Here is a 15,652-nt window from a genome sequence, read left to right on the forward strand (position 1 = left end):
CGTCCCTTATGGGCTCTATGCAGGATGTCTAAATTGTGTTCGATGTTCGTGACTGAGTGCTTTGTAGCAGCCATATGCGCCCCAAAAGCTGTTTTGTTTTTAGAGTAGCTGTGCTCCCTGAATCTGGTTTCAAAGTTCCTACTAGTCTGCCCTATATATTGTTTACAGCAGTCATTACATTTGATCTTATATACACCTGAATCCTGAAATTTATTCCTACTATTACATATTCTATGCCGGAGCTTCAATTTTAACGTGTTATTTGTTCGGAACCCTATTTTAACGTCGGATTTACGAAAGCATCTTTCAATTTTATCTGTAATTCTTCCATTGTAAGTGAGAGCTACATATTTTTTCTTGTTGTTCCTCTTAACTGCTACTCGACTTCCTTTTATTTGTTCCATTTACCTCTTCTTTATCTTCCTATAAGCGTGACGTAGCATGTGAAAACTGCTGGATTTGGACGGGTTACTCCTGTAACTCAAATATCAGATCTGAAGATGGTTCTGAATGAACCGAAACCGGTCATATGAATAAAAATATTTGCAATCAAGACGGTTTTTAAGTAACACACACGAGAAGTTTGTACAGTCGCTTTTGAATCACCCCATAGATAACCATAGTCTAACACTCATCAGGGAGCATTTAAAATTTGTCACAAAAACAAATCAAACAATAAAATAGATTTTAAAAAAGCCACGATGTCCACTACAACAACGCTAGTGGGCACAAACAGTTTAACTTCCAACGTTAGCAGACGACACCACCGTGCCCCCCCCCCCCCCCTTCCTCGCGCTGCCTTTACCGTATTAACAATGTTACAACTTTCTTCTCGAGAATCCTTGGGTTTGACAGTTTAAGTAAAGGCCGTCATTTGAAGAGCACTGTGGAATATTTTGCTGTTCCGTTAGGTGTGCACCGAACGTAATTTTGGAGAAGTTTGTGTTGGGTTATCAAGGAAGACGCTGGATACTACGTCACCGTTGACAGTACTTTACGCTGGGTTTGTTGAAGACTGACGCGTCCCCACACTCAGGGGTGATACAGAATATTTTACCGCACAGGAGACACATTTGGCGTGGAAAAGTTATCTCATCTGATTTTCTCGTAATATGTGCGGCGACAACTCGTCGACGTCAAAGTATTTTCTAGTGCGTTTATTCTTTGAAATAACAGAGATGTGTATATGCATTCTCCATGGTTGTTAGAGGGGGTAACTAGAGCATCTTCTGGAGTATCTGTTGAGGGATTGACGTGTTTCTGAGAGATACATATTCTGCTTTTCTTCTCGCTAAAGCGAGCCAATTAACATTTGTGCCGCTAGCTGTTTGTTTTTAAGAGAAAGAGATTGTAAAAGGGAAATAATTAAGGCGTGGAATCACCGGAGATCTGGACATGTAATGGAGTGGATTTAATACACGATTTCCTCCATGAATAAGGTTTGTGACTTTTTGTTCTGGAGTGAATGAACGAATGAGTTTTTTCTGAATCATTTGTTGATCACGTTGGCCCTGTAATTAGTGGGGAAGTTTCAGCTGTGTCGAAGAGAGCCTGCAATCATTGAGTCTATGTTAAATCGTCCAAAAAGGCTCCGTACACATCTGGAATTCGCAACCTTTCGTAAAAGGAACAAATTGTCCAAACGACTGATTCTCCCGCCTGACTGCAGTGTTTAACAGTAATAATACATGTAAAGATCTCTTACAGCAAGCCAGCCGCTGATTACCAAGACGAAGGACTCCACCAAAGACTCTATTTGGCTGATTTCTTTTATCATTATATCACGTAATGAAATCTTATATTCAAAACTATACATAGATAAAGGAGAGAAAGAGAGAGAGCGAATGAAAATAGAGATAATACTAATAATCCTCCAGTAGTCTAATTTTTCGCCTGTCTTATCACGGATCAGCCGAGAACTGGGAGGGCCTTACTTTACTGTATAGATTTACGTGTGAAAGTGAAGGGATCTTAAAGGCAACAGATACACGTCTATACAGACAAGACATTACACAGCTGCATTCGTCATCTATTCTTAGATAAAGAAACGGCAACTTATTATCCGAACTTTTAAAAATGTTAAACCCTCCCCGCTGCCCCTTAACGCAACCGTTAGTTGTCTTCCTTGTGCTTTTAGTTATTTCATACATGCCTGGGGGAGGTTCCCTTGTGCCATTACTAGTGATTCCCTTTCCTGTTTTACTCGCAAAGGCAAAAGCGACTGTCTGCACGACTTCGTAGCAGCTCTAATTTCTCTTACCTTCTCTTTGCAGTCCTTACGCAAATTGTAAGTTGGCAGCAGTAGAATCGTTCAGCAGTGAGACGCGAAATGCCGGTTCTCTCAATTTTCTCAATAGTCTTTCGTGAAAAGAAATTCGTCTATCCACCCTGGATTCCCATCTGAGTTCACCAAGCGTCTCTGAAACACTCGCTTGATGATCGAGCCTGATGGTAACAAATCTAGCAACACGGCTCTGAATTCTTTCGACCTGTTACTTTCATCCGACTTGATGGGATCGCAAACACTCGAGCGGTTCTTTGGAATGAATAGCGCTATTGTTGTACGGGGTGGTCCGAAATTCCCTTTACATACTTCTTGGACTTGTAAAGAGGATGAGTACATAATATTTTGAATATGAACCGATGCCCGAAAACGTCATCCAACGACGCTACAGAGTGTCATATGTGTATACAAGGTGAGTCAAAAATGGTTCAAATGGCTCTAAGCACCATGGGACTTAACATCTGAGGTCATCAGTCCCCTAGACTTAGAACTGCTTAAACCTAATTAGCCTAAGAACATCAGACACATCCATGCCCGAGGCAGGATTCAAACCTGCGACCGTAGCAGCAGCGCGGTTCCGGACTGAAGCGCCTAGAACCGCTCGGCCACAACTGCCCGCAAGGTGAGTTCATGATGATTCTACAGACATTCTAGGATGATGGGGGAGAATAAATGTGTCAGTTTGAGGTAAGGGTCTCTGTACTGGAAATTTCTAAGCGAAAGCCGTTCTGATACCTCTAACAGTAGAATACACGTATTGGTACTGTTGGTGCTACGGCTGCAGGAGAGGCAATTTTCAGAAGCAGTAGTATGGACCAAAACAAGAAAAGATGTATAGTAAACATGGGCTCTATAGTGCATATCTTAAGAGGTACAAGCACTTGTTCAATACAGAAGATATGTTTCACAGTAGCAAAGATAAACAAGTGCACGAAGATCCTCAGGTACGCACTTTAGAGCCCTTGTTTACTGGACTTTTCTCCTTGTTTTGGTCCATACTACCACTCCTGAAAGATGCCTACCCTACAATGTTAGCACCAACAGTAGCAATACATGTATTGTACTGTCAGACGTATCAGAACGATTTTCGATACAAACGTTTCCGGTACAGAGACCCTTACCCCAAATTGGTATATTTATCCTTCTTCAACATCCTTGAAAGTCTGTATCGTGCTGATAGAAGCACCCAGCACATACGTACATATACAGGTGCCGGAGCCTGTAACTTCGGCGCTGAGTAGCTTCGTTGAATTACGTTTCCAACATGGGTACCTTATCAAAATATTATGTACTCACTCCGGCATACAAGCCTTACAAGCTTGTAATAGGAATTTCCGAACACACTGCGTAGGAATCTCCTTTATAAATGGGCTACAATTTCCTACAATTCTCCCAACAAATCTAAGTCGACCAATTGCCTTTCCTACTACAGACCTTACTTACGCGTTCCGTTTGGAATCGCTTGGCAACGTTTCACACATATATTTAATCGACACGATCGTGCCAAGTAGCTTACCACTAATGCTGCATTCGAACATTACCGGACTGTCTTTTCTACTCAGCTCCACTGCCTTTCATTGATGACGTTAATGTTTGGTTTGTGGGACGCTCAACTTCGCGGTCATCAGCGCCCGTACAAATTCCAAATCTGTACACAGTCCAGTCCATCCACTTTTACGAAAGATGGTGGAATGATGAGAACTCAAACACCTAGTCCCCGGGCAGAGAAAATCCCCAGTCGGCCCGGGAATCGAACCGGGGACTCCTTGATCTAGAGGTAGCAACGCTAGCCACTAGACCACGAGCTGCAGACTTAACTTTCATTGTTTTACATTTGGGGGAAGCTGCCATTTTCACACACGAAACAAATATTTTGTCTAAACCATCCTGTGTCTTTCTATAGTCACTCAGCCACGACACTTTGGCGTACACTACAGCATTATCAGCAAACTCGCAGATTTCTGCTCGCCCTATTCGCCAGATCGTCTACGTATGTTGAGGACAAGAGCAGCCCTGTCACATGTACCTGGAGCACTGCCGACGACTCCGATGAACACTGGCCGTCCAGGACACCGTGCCGGCTGCTATTACTTAAGAACTCTTCTGGCCACTCACATATCTGAGAATCTATTCGGTGCATTCGAACTTTCGTTAACAGACTGCAATGGGGCACGCTTTCGGGTAGGAGTATGGAATTTGCCTGTTGGTCTTCAGTCACGATTCGAAGAATATCGTGCGAGAAAAGGGCAAGCTGAGTTTCGCACGTACTGATTCGTGGAAAGAAGTTTTGCGACTCCGCTGGCAGTTTTAGCTCCTAATTACGAAACATTCTGAATAAGTTTTGCACTTGGGCGCATCTGATGACCCTCTGGGTTCGGTACCCGAAGCAGCCGCTTAGGCCTGAAAACGGTCCTCCCCATAGTATCGCGTACGAAATCTTGGCGGATGCGTCCCGAGAGCTGTCCGCCAGCCAGGCGGCCGGTGGGTTCGGCAATCCGCAGGCGCAAGACGCTTCCGCTGCGCCGCGCCTCACCTGCGAATTCCGTGCGGAGTGTCGCGGGCGCGCGCCGAACGCCGCTATTGGCGGGCGGCGGGGCGCGGTGGAGGGGCAGCGCGGCGCGCCATTGGCGGGCCGCGGCCGGGCCGGGGCGCCGGCTCCCCGCCTGCGCGCGCCGCCCCAGTCGCCGTCGTGATGCCGCGGCGAGTGGGTAGCGAGGGACAGCCGACGCCTCGCCCTCAGTAAGGCACTGGTCGCCGCGCGGACGACTGCTCGCGCGCGCCACGCCGTCTGTCGCCTACCTTCTGTTCTGTCCTGCCTTGTCGTCGCGATGCGCTCGCCGCCGCTGCTGCTGCTCCCGCACCTGCTGCTGCTGCTGTCGTCCTGGGCGGCAGCGGCGGTGCACCACGACTCCTACCTGGACCTGTTCGCGGCTCAGCAGGGAGCGCCTCAAGACCCTTGCTACGACGAGCACCGGCCGCGCCGCTGCATCCCCGACTTCGTGAACGCGGCCTTCGGCGCGCCGGTGCACGCTTCGAGCACTTGCGGCGTGTCGGCGCCGGTGCGCTACTGCGACGCGGACGGCACGTGCCGCGTGTGCGACCAGGCCAAGGCGCGCCTCCGCCACCCGGCCGCCTACCTCACCGACCTCAACAACCCCAACAACGTCACCTGCTGGCGCTCCGAGCCGTCGCACCCGCCGGCCGGCTCCGCGGGCGACAACGTCACGCTGACGCTCTCGCTGGGCAAGAAGTACGAGATCACGTACGTGAGCCTGCAGTTCTGCCCGCGCGCCGCCAAGCCCGACTCGCTGGCCATCTACAAGAGCGTCGACTACGGCAAGACGTGGCAGCCCTTCCAGTTCTACTCGGGCCAGTGCCGCAAGGTATACGGCCGGCCCAACCGGGCGACCATCACGCGCGCCAACGAGCAGGAGGCGCTGTGCACCGACGCGCACCGCTTCGGCGACGGCCTGCCCGGGGGCGGCGGAGGCGGTGCCGGGGGCGGCGGCGGCCTGGGGGCGTCGCGCATCGCTTTCAGCACGCTCGAAGGCCGGCCCAGCGCCGCCGACTTCGACAACAGCCCGGTGCTGCAGGACTGGGTCACCGCCACAGACATCAAGGTCAGTCCGACGCGCCGCGCCACGCCGGGTTGTTTGACAGCGCTGGGCCCGCTAGTTCGCTTGGCCCTGGCGTGCGCGTGCACTCGATCGCTGCTAGACTTTAACGACACTCTTGCTCATTGGGATAACACTTCAACTTCATCTCGATAGAGATGGTAGTACAAGAAATAGGCGGTGTTCGTAACTAAAGGCGCGTTTCCAACATAGTTCCCCCTTCTGCCAGTATCGAAATCGTGTCTACGGTGAGAGACTGAACTACTGGACGGTGACGAATACGAATGAGTTACAGATCTACGATGATTGAACTATAGCATGGCTTCCACTTTTTAAGCAGTTTCGCTTGCAAATAACTAAAACTGCAGGTCACATTCAGAAAGGCTGGTATTAAATAAGACAAATTGTCGGCGAGTACTTTGATGACTAGAATGTGATGTAAATATCCCCCTTTCACCACCTCGCTGCGCCGGCCGCGGTAGTCTCGCGGTTCTAGGCGCGCAGTCCGGAACCGCTCGACTGCTACGGTCGCAGGTTCGAATCCTGCCTCGGGCAGGGATGTGTGTGATGTCCTCAGGTTAGTTAGGTTTAAGTAGTTCTAAGTTCTAGGGGACTGCTGACCACAGATGTTAAGTCCCATAGTGCTCAGAGCCATTTCAACCACCCCTCAGAAAACTTAGTTATCGTCACTGACTAATCTCTAGCGAAGTAGCCCGAGCTGTAGGTAATGATGGAAGGTGGTGCCATGATGAGAAAGACCGCTTCAGCTGTATGACAAATCTTCTCACGGGATCCCGGGTTCGACTCCCGTCCTGTTCGTGGATTTTCTCCGCTCTGGGACAGGATGTTTCAGGTGTCCTCATCACTTTGTCATTCGGGAAAGAGGCGAAAGTGCGCTGTGCACAGATTGGGACGTTGTACGAGCCCTGATAACTACGCAGTTGCGCGATCCAGAAACCAATCACCACCACCACCAAACATTCATTTATTATCCAAATAGTTTCGCGACATTAGAGCCATGTCTTCAAGAATGCACGTTTATTTCATAATTTATTTCAAACGATAACCAGTAGAAGACTCAACATTCTTTTCCCCTCGTGATAAAAATGTTCAACCGCGAAACTAGTTGGATCTTTTTTTTTAAAAAAAAAGTTATACAATTGTCATGATGCAGTTCTACATCTGTGGATCTCCATAATACAAAAATTGCTCGAAGGTGACAATTTAGTTGAAATTGGCTAAACAAATGAGTTTGAATGCCAAATGAAGATTGTGCTGACATATATGTCTATAGCGCAGTCCAAGCACTACGTTCGCTCACATTTAATCACAAAAACTAAAATTGCAAGATAACATAAGAAAAGCTGTTATATAGTGGACAGTTACCAACTAATAACAATGCATGGAGGAGGGGGGGGGGGGGGGGGGGGGTGGGACAATACGCGTAACTCTTACTCCATTTGCACGGCTAAATTTTGAGGTAGTTCGTTGCTGCAATACCCGAAAATAGCTCATAATTATGTGTTAATGACCCGGCCATATTATTGCAAGGACAGGTGATTGTCTAACAAGGGGAGGCCATGACGTTCTCATTACGGATTAACGTCAAATTTTACGCTTTCCGTAGTCCGTTAGGACAACGTAATGTGCAAGTAGAAAGGCGTATTACTTAGGCGATTTCAAGAAAATCGCACGAGGAGTCTTTCGCGCCGAATACAAATCGGTGTTTTGCGACTCTGAGCATGAGATGGCAGCAGTCATGTGGTCAGCGTTTAAGTTACGCAATCGGTGGATCGAGCCCCGCTTATATTTTCGTTTTTTAGAAGCATCTTTCCTTAGCATTGGTCACAATTTATATATATGACATTTTAAAGCTAGTATAATGAAAATACACGTACATTTGAATGAACTTTTGTTAGATTTCCAGTGTTATTTTGCTGTTTTCGGCGTTTTCAGAAAAACTTCATGCATTCGGTCGTTTACTTGTTCATAATTACACGTATAATAGTTGTTACAGCAATCAGAATCAGTAAACAAACACAAAGGGAAATGAAATAAAATTTCGTGCAAATACATGTATTTTTTCATTACATCATATATAAAATATGACCAGTGTCAGAAAAAAATATACATTTGAGAACGAAGTTCAGCAAGTGTCGGTCGAGCCACCGATTATGGACCTCGAGCGCTGACCACCAAACAGCTCCCATCTCGTGCTCAGTAGCAAGGCGCTGGTACATGTTTGGCGCGTAAAACTTCTCTTGCGGTTCTATCGATATTGCCTAAGTAGTACGCCTTACTGTTTGCACATTACGTTGTCGTAATGGACTGCTGAAAACGTACGGATTCCGAAGTAAAACCGTGATTGATCGTCGTGGCCAGCCACTGTAAGTGTTGGAGTTGCCCACGTGGGCTGGACGATATTTCGGGCGACAGTCGTACGCGTTTCTGGCTTTGTAAATGCTTCCGTCCTGCCCTTAGCACCAAAGTACTTTGCTACTATTACTGTATGCGCTCAAGATCTGGAATCAAAATGTTGCAACCGTGTAAATGCTTCATCCTCAGCTTGAATCATTTTCTGCGACTACTCATTGCATTTGGAATTGATCAGCGTTGACTAACATGCGCATCCCTATTCTGTCACGAGGTCTGTCGCGTTACTAGAAACTTCGATGATCCACTGCGCCAACACAAAAATAGTCACGTGAGAAAGACAGGAAAGCTTATGACATTGCAGCTTCAGCTAATTATAAAAGACGTACAATGGTGCTGTAACTATTAGTTGAATATGTTCAGTATTTCAGGATACTAAGGCACAGTAAAATAGTAGTACTTCAACGTTATTCAAAACTTACATAAATGACTTTCGTCAAATTTCTGGCAAGAATATGTTTATCGATGAACGATGCAATTTTACCGAAACGTCAAACCTCGGTGCTAAATCACTGGTAGCCAAAACCGTCGTTATCACTAATCGATTTAAAGCGTATACAGTGCCTCATATTAGATAGGTCTTTGCATCCTTTCATTTAATGCCATGTACAAAAGAAATTAAAAAAAAAACGTGTTCAGACATTCTGAAAATGACAGTTGTCTAGCCTCAGTTTAAAATTCTGCATTATTTTTCTTTACATTTTTTAGAAATGAGGATTGAAAAAGTATAACAGCCGCGCACACACTTCCACCTGCTTGCTTTCGTCTATTTCCTGCCTCACTACCATGGGCAGTCTTCTGGCCTGGAACTGTGTTACTGCACTTATTGTCCAGCGGTGTTGCCCAACATGAGGCAACATCTCGTGTTGCACGAAATACTGATGTCTGGTTCAAATGGCTCTGAGCACTGTGGTACTTAACATCTGAGGTCATCAGTCCCCTAGAACTTAGAACTACTTAAACCTAACTAACCTAAGGACATCACACACATCCATGGCCGAGGCAGGATTCGAACCTGCGACCGTAGCAGTCGCGCGGTTCCAGACTGATGCCCCTAGAATCACTCGGCCACCCTGGCCGGCCCGACATCTAATAGTCGACACTAATATAGTGTATGTCCTCCGCCTTTATGGTCGCTTGAACTCTGCTAGGGACACACTCAACAACGGGTGTGAATGTCTGCGGAAGAATGACAGCGCATTTTTCCCTAGAGGTGAAATCACGTAAGGTAGTGACGTTTGATACTGGGATCTGGAACGAAGCTAACGGTCCTCTCATCCCACAGATATTTCTTCATGTTCAGGTCGGGTCTGTGCTGAGGCCAGTCCATTCCAGAAATATTGTTGAACACGCACCGTTGCCTCACCGATGATGGTTTATGGTAGAGGAGTAAACTGTCATACTGATACAGTCATCACCTGCAAACTGTTACTCTGCTGTATCCCATACATAGAGCTCTAAATATGTCGATATCCTTCCGCATTTAGCTTTTTCGTATGCGCAGTAATGGGGAACACATCTTAGCCATCCAAATACCGTAATATCAGCTCCTCCATACTTCACTGTTGGCAGTACACGTGCTGGCAGGTAACGATTTCCAGGTATTCGCCAAACGCAAAGCCTACCATGGAATTGCCATAGGTTACAAATTATTTGTTTCCAGTCATCCACTGTCTTGTGGTGTCGCTCTTTACGCCATCTCAAGAGTCAGTGTTGACTGCAGGCATCAAAAACGCGTGGCACATAAGGAGCTTCTCGACCACTATGTTACAATCCTTTTGAAACAGTCATTGTGATGGCTGGACTGCTCGTGGCACTTTAGAACTAACGAGTGACTGATTTCACGTCATACTCAACGGTCGCTGTCCGACAGTGCGTGTCTGTCTGATATTGGTCTAGTTGTAGTTGTTTCTTCGCATTTCCACTTCAAAATCACATCATCAACAGTTGACTTAGGCAGCATCAGAAGGGTTGAAATGGCCGTGATGGAAGTGTTCGTCAGATTACATTCAATGACTAGACCACGTTCGAAGACAGTCCCTCATAACTGATCCACCCAGCTATTACGGCATTTCTGTTCAAATCACAAAACCCCAACCCCCTTATACATTGGTGGGTTCGCCTCTCGTGACATCTAATGGTCAATACCGCTTTACACAGCCGTCAAATGAAATGAGCGTATTGCATGCGGGGAAGTTCGGCCGCCGAGTGCAAGTCTTATTCCAGTCGACGCCACATTGGGCGACCTGCGTGCCGGTGATTAGGATGAAATGACGATAATACAACATCCAGTCTACGAGCGGAGAAAATATCGAACCCGGGCCCACAGCACGGGAGGCAAGCGTGTCACTACCCAGCTAACCAGGCGGACTGCACAGCCGTGTCAGAGTATTATTGATCAAATGGCGTATATAACTTTGTAATAAACTTCTGGACCCTGGCACATTGAGGGAACGTATAGAGATAGTATTATTATATTAAATCGAACAATTACGAGAAATCAGTAGTAGAAAGGGCGAACTGAAAACTTTAATTTTTGGGAAAATAGCGGGAAAATAAAACTGCGGTATACGAAGGTCTAGGCGATAACCTCTTTGGAAGAAAGCCATCGACGATTACGCGAAAACATGTTGGGTAAATTTAGAAATTGTATGCGAGAGGGGCAGGACAAACAGTCTCGTATCTTATTTTAGGCATCATGACAGAGGTTATGGAACGTGGCGAAGGATACACACACTCATATTACTATTCCGCGAAAGAGGAAAAGACTAACTCTTCTACTAAGTATTCCCCATCATACGCTGAACACTGATTCCTCAAAGAAATACGTAGATATATCGCTACGAACAATCTTCACCTGACAAGAAAATAAGAAATTAAAGTACCACTCCCCCTGGATTCAAAAATGCGCTTCTCCCGTTACACTCTCTATCCACTCGGTGTAGCTATAAATAGCAATGCGAAAGTCGTTAACACATCCTAGTTTAAAAATAAATCCTCCTATAAGGTCACTGATTTTCTCTATTACTTTATTCCATAATTTTTCTGATTAGCTCGTTACGTTTCTATTTCTAATTTCCTGTTATCGTTCTTCATTCTCAGATTAAGAAGTTTGCGTCATTCCGTTGAACTGTTTGGTTAATTAACTTGAATTGATATTTGTTACGCCATACAGGAATCAAGAAATTCCCTTACTTTATTACGTTCAGGGAGGACTTCTTTGAGAGCGTTATGGATGCTGTTCGTTTCTGTCGTTCCACGAGGCTTGTTTTGGTACATTTGCATTACTTGCGCCAGTTTCAAAATGTGCTGTTAGGCGTACATACAACGTTGTGAATTTGCATTGGAAGCTTCCATTCAGACTGTACGTTACGGAAAGGAACATCGAAACATTCCACGATGGTTCTGAAATGGCGACATTCACAAAGGCAGTCAAGAGGTCGGCACTGAACGCCGCCGTCAAGGTTTCCCACGAAGAAAGTTTTGACACTGACGTCGGCTGGCAGCATCGTAGGTTAAGCTATTCTGGCCTCTCTCCATCATGCTATGGCGGTGAACTTTTCGCTTTTGGTTCATCTCAGTCTCTGTTTTATCGTGTGTTAGTTTTCACGACATATTCCGAAGGCAACATAATTGTAGTTTTCCTGTTCGGGTGGTCCCTCAACAGAGACCAAATACCTGAAAATAAAAAATGAGTAAGGTTTTACAATATCTGGGTAGAGAAAGATACAAGATAATGTAGAAATAGATAAAAGTTTTTATAATGAAAATAGATTCAACGGGGTAAATGCCAGCTCTCTAGAGGAAGAAAGTGTTTTCGACGTTATTTGGCAATTAATATAAAAAAAGGTGCAAATGGCTCTGAGCATTATGGGACTTAACTGCTGAGGTCACCAGTCCCCTAGAACTTAGAACTATTTAAACCTAACTAAGCTAAGGACATCACACACATCCATGCCCGAGGCAGGATTCGAACTTGCGGTCGTAGCGGTCGCGCGGTTCCAGGCTGTAGCGCCTAGAACTGCTCGGCCACTTCCGGCCGGCGCAATTAAAAAGAAAAGACGCAAAGATCAAAGTAGAAACGGCGCAATATATTGCCATTTAAATACTGTTTAGTATGTTTACATGCATATATTTTCTCATGCAAATAAATATCGACGATCTGAAATGTTTAGATGGGACTTCAGGTCCCATCAAATACGTAGTGTCTGTCAAAAACACTCGTTAAGAACTTTCCATTGGTCATTAATAAACTCTATTCCGCCTTTTTGTGAGAAGGACGACCTCTTCTTAACCGCACTTTGAGCCGACAGGACAGCAATGAACGACATGCCGTTCCGTTGGCGTCCCGGCTGGTGTGAACATATCACCGTTTAACGGTGACATTTTCTTCCGTGATTTGTGAGTAAGCCGAAGATATAATAATAATACACAGAATTACCTCTCACCCAACCTCCACATTCTGCTACTAAACACCTCACCGGGCTGTCGATGTATATATACTAATTTGCCATGTTTTAACCTATTTTTACCTCAGTTTTGCATCCTTTATGGACTCACATTTTAATGTACGTACAGGTTTTTTTCTAAAAATTCCTATTGGTTCTGTTTAGCTTTTCTTATCTTAAGGACGTGGATAGGTGTTATTCTCCATTTTTAATCTTGCAGGTGCGCCTGAATATATGACATAGGTCCTGAAAATTGGATGCGCTTTCCTTTTTAGAAATAAATAATTTTTACAACTCTAACGGATTTTATTGTTAATGATGAATTCCTATCTGGTTTTAAAACGATTGTCATTTGACGGGGCTGGACAGTCCTTTCCTGTTACTGTCGATTTGGATTCTTTTACGGCCATTGTTCTTACGGCGTGTTACACGTCTGGGAGTGCTACACCTTTCCCTGTAGAGAGGCCGGCATCGATCAACCAAAAATTCGGACAGCTTCATTCTCGGCGTGAACCTGGGCACATTCAAACATGACAGCTCCTTTACGTCATTGTCACGTCTCCATCTCTACCCCACTTAACGAGCCGATTCCGTAAAACTGATTGCCACCTACACGTCAGTTCACTGCCATGAACCATCCATAACGCTGCAGGGTGACCACCAGTGTGCTCTTATAAAGGGGTCTGTAGTCCGCTGAGGTTGATTAGTTAGTAAAACAAGCAGACTCGTTCCTCTTTTTGCCAGTCGTTTATTTAGAAGTCTGAACTTAACTTCGTTACGACGATAACTATTTCTGAAATCCAAATATGTTACAGAAGTGTGCGTGTGCGTGTGTGCGTGTGCGTGTGCGTGTGTGCGTGTGCGTGTGCGTGTGCGTGCGTGTGTGTGTGTGTGTGTGTGTGTGTGTGTGTGTGTGGTGGTTAGTGTTTAACGTCCCGTCGACAACAAGGTCATTAGAGACGGAGCGCAAGCTCGAGTTAGGGAAGGATTGGGTAGGAAATCGGCCGTGCCCTTTCAAAGGTACCATCCCGGCATTTGCCTGAAACGATTTAGGGAAATCACGGAAAACCTAAATCAGGATGGCCGGAGACGGGATTGAACCGTCGTCAAACCACTGGATCAATTTCAGCCAAAGATCCCTTACCGTCAGGCAACAATCACTGTGGGGGTAAGAACCAGATACCTATAATAGTCCAGGAGATGTGACGCCATAAACATTGAGGTGCATGAAAAATTGTCGCATTGTGCATGAAGTTTTAATAGATTGAATTTCTGCTACATTACTTTGCCAGAGTCGAGTCAACGTCAGGAAATCTCTGACACCTGGCAGCACTTTTGGTAACTTTCAACTTCGAAGCGCAAACAGCTATAGATGGAAACGGTAGCTTTGAATTCTGAAGAGGCGTTGCTATAGAAACGTTTACAAAATCCCTTTGTAGATACGCGGATTAGCTGCTGCCAACGTACAGAAACTGCCCGGGACTGTTTCATAATTTCAAAAATATTTTCAGGAATATATGGTGTAAGTAGGCTGTTTAGGTTCTTATATTGGTAACTTCGCCGCCACGTGGCTGTGCTGTGTGCAGTCTGTGGCTGGTTTGCATTGTTGTAATTCTCGCCATTGTAGTGTTGGGAAGCTGGATGTTAACAGCGCGTAGCGTTGCGCAGTTGGAGGTGAGCCGCCAGCAGTGGTGGACGTGGGGAGAGAGATGGCGGAGTTTTGAAATTTGTAAGAATTGGTGTCATGAACTGATATATATATATATATATATATATATATATATATATATATATATATATATATATATATATTATGACTATTAATGTAAATACATTGTTTGTTCTCTACTAAAATCTTTCATTTGCTAACTGCGCCTATCAGTAGTTAGTGCCTTCCGTAGTTTGAATCTTTTATATAGCTGGCAGTAGTGGTGCTCGCTGTATTGCAGTAGTAAAGAAGTAGTAACGAAGATTTTTGGTGAGGTAAGTGATTTGTGAAACATACAGGTCAATGTTAGTCAGGACCATTCTCTTGTAGGGATTACTGAAAGTCAGATTGCGTTGCGCTAAAAAAAATATTGTGTGTCAGTTTAAGCACAGTCTTGTACAATTTTTCTAAGGGGACGTTTCAATGGAAATGAATTTTTTCGACACTTCAGTACAAACACAGTTTTCGTTTCTAATAAAAATTGGCAATTACGGGTTGGCCATCTAGTATACAATAAGTAATAAATACAAAAATCAGAATTGTGAAACTTTTTACTCGTGTTTCTCCGCTGATTTTACTACGCGTTTTGGTCACCGTAGGAGAAGTAATCTTATCAGCATATTTCCAAAATTTAGTCTTCTCTTGGAATGAAAATACCAAGCTACACAAGATTCCTATGTGGAGAACGTCTATCCTCGCATATAAGTTTGTATCTGTTCCGCAAACAAGACTGTTTTTACGATTTTTGGGGTACCACAGTAGGAAAAGGACGAATAGTCATGCGTTGTTTTGACCGAAATGTAACTGTAGGCTAACTTTCGACTGACCCATCGCTTATGATAAGTCAGTCAATGAAAGTAGACGGCTCAAGTGTAGTAAATTGCCAGCATACTGTTGATATCTGCAGAAAGAGAACTTCATTCAGGTTTTGTTTCTGTAAGATATAACTTTTGTGTTGAGAACTCCCATAATATTGGTGGATTCTTATTAGATTATTGATTATTTGATTGTACTGTTGAGACATCAGTAGACTAAACAGACCACATAACTCAATCACGTCTAAAACAACTAAAATTTTATCTACCGATATTCTCCATGTATAAGGGGCGTTCAAAAAGAAACAAGCAGGAGGCACAATTACAGAAACCAGTACGTGTACGTTAGA

At 44.9% G+C, this 15,652-nt stretch overlaps 1 protein-coding gene across 1 annotated transcript in view; it reads left to right on the forward strand.

Moving 5' to 3' along the window:
- Window positions 1–4,979: 4,979 nt before the first annotated feature.
- The window catches only part of LOC126355612 (netrin-1-like), a 488,826-nt gene continuing 478,153 nt past the window's right edge, over window positions 4,980–15,652 (forward strand). Inside the window, exon 1 of the mRNA XM_050005974.1 lies at window positions 4,980–5,904. Coding sequence (XP_049861931.1) covers window positions 5,113–5,904 — 792 coding nt within the window. The 5' untranslated portion in view covers window positions 4,980–5,112. The remainder of the gene's footprint in view (window positions 5,905–15,652) is intronic.

Source organism: Schistocerca gregaria, chromosome 3 (assembly GCF_023897955.1).
Source record: "Schistocerca gregaria isolate iqSchGreg1 chromosome 3, iqSchGreg1.2, whole genome shotgun sequence".
Classification (NCBI taxonomy): Eukaryota; Metazoa; Arthropoda; class Insecta; order Orthoptera; family Acrididae; genus Schistocerca; species Schistocerca gregaria.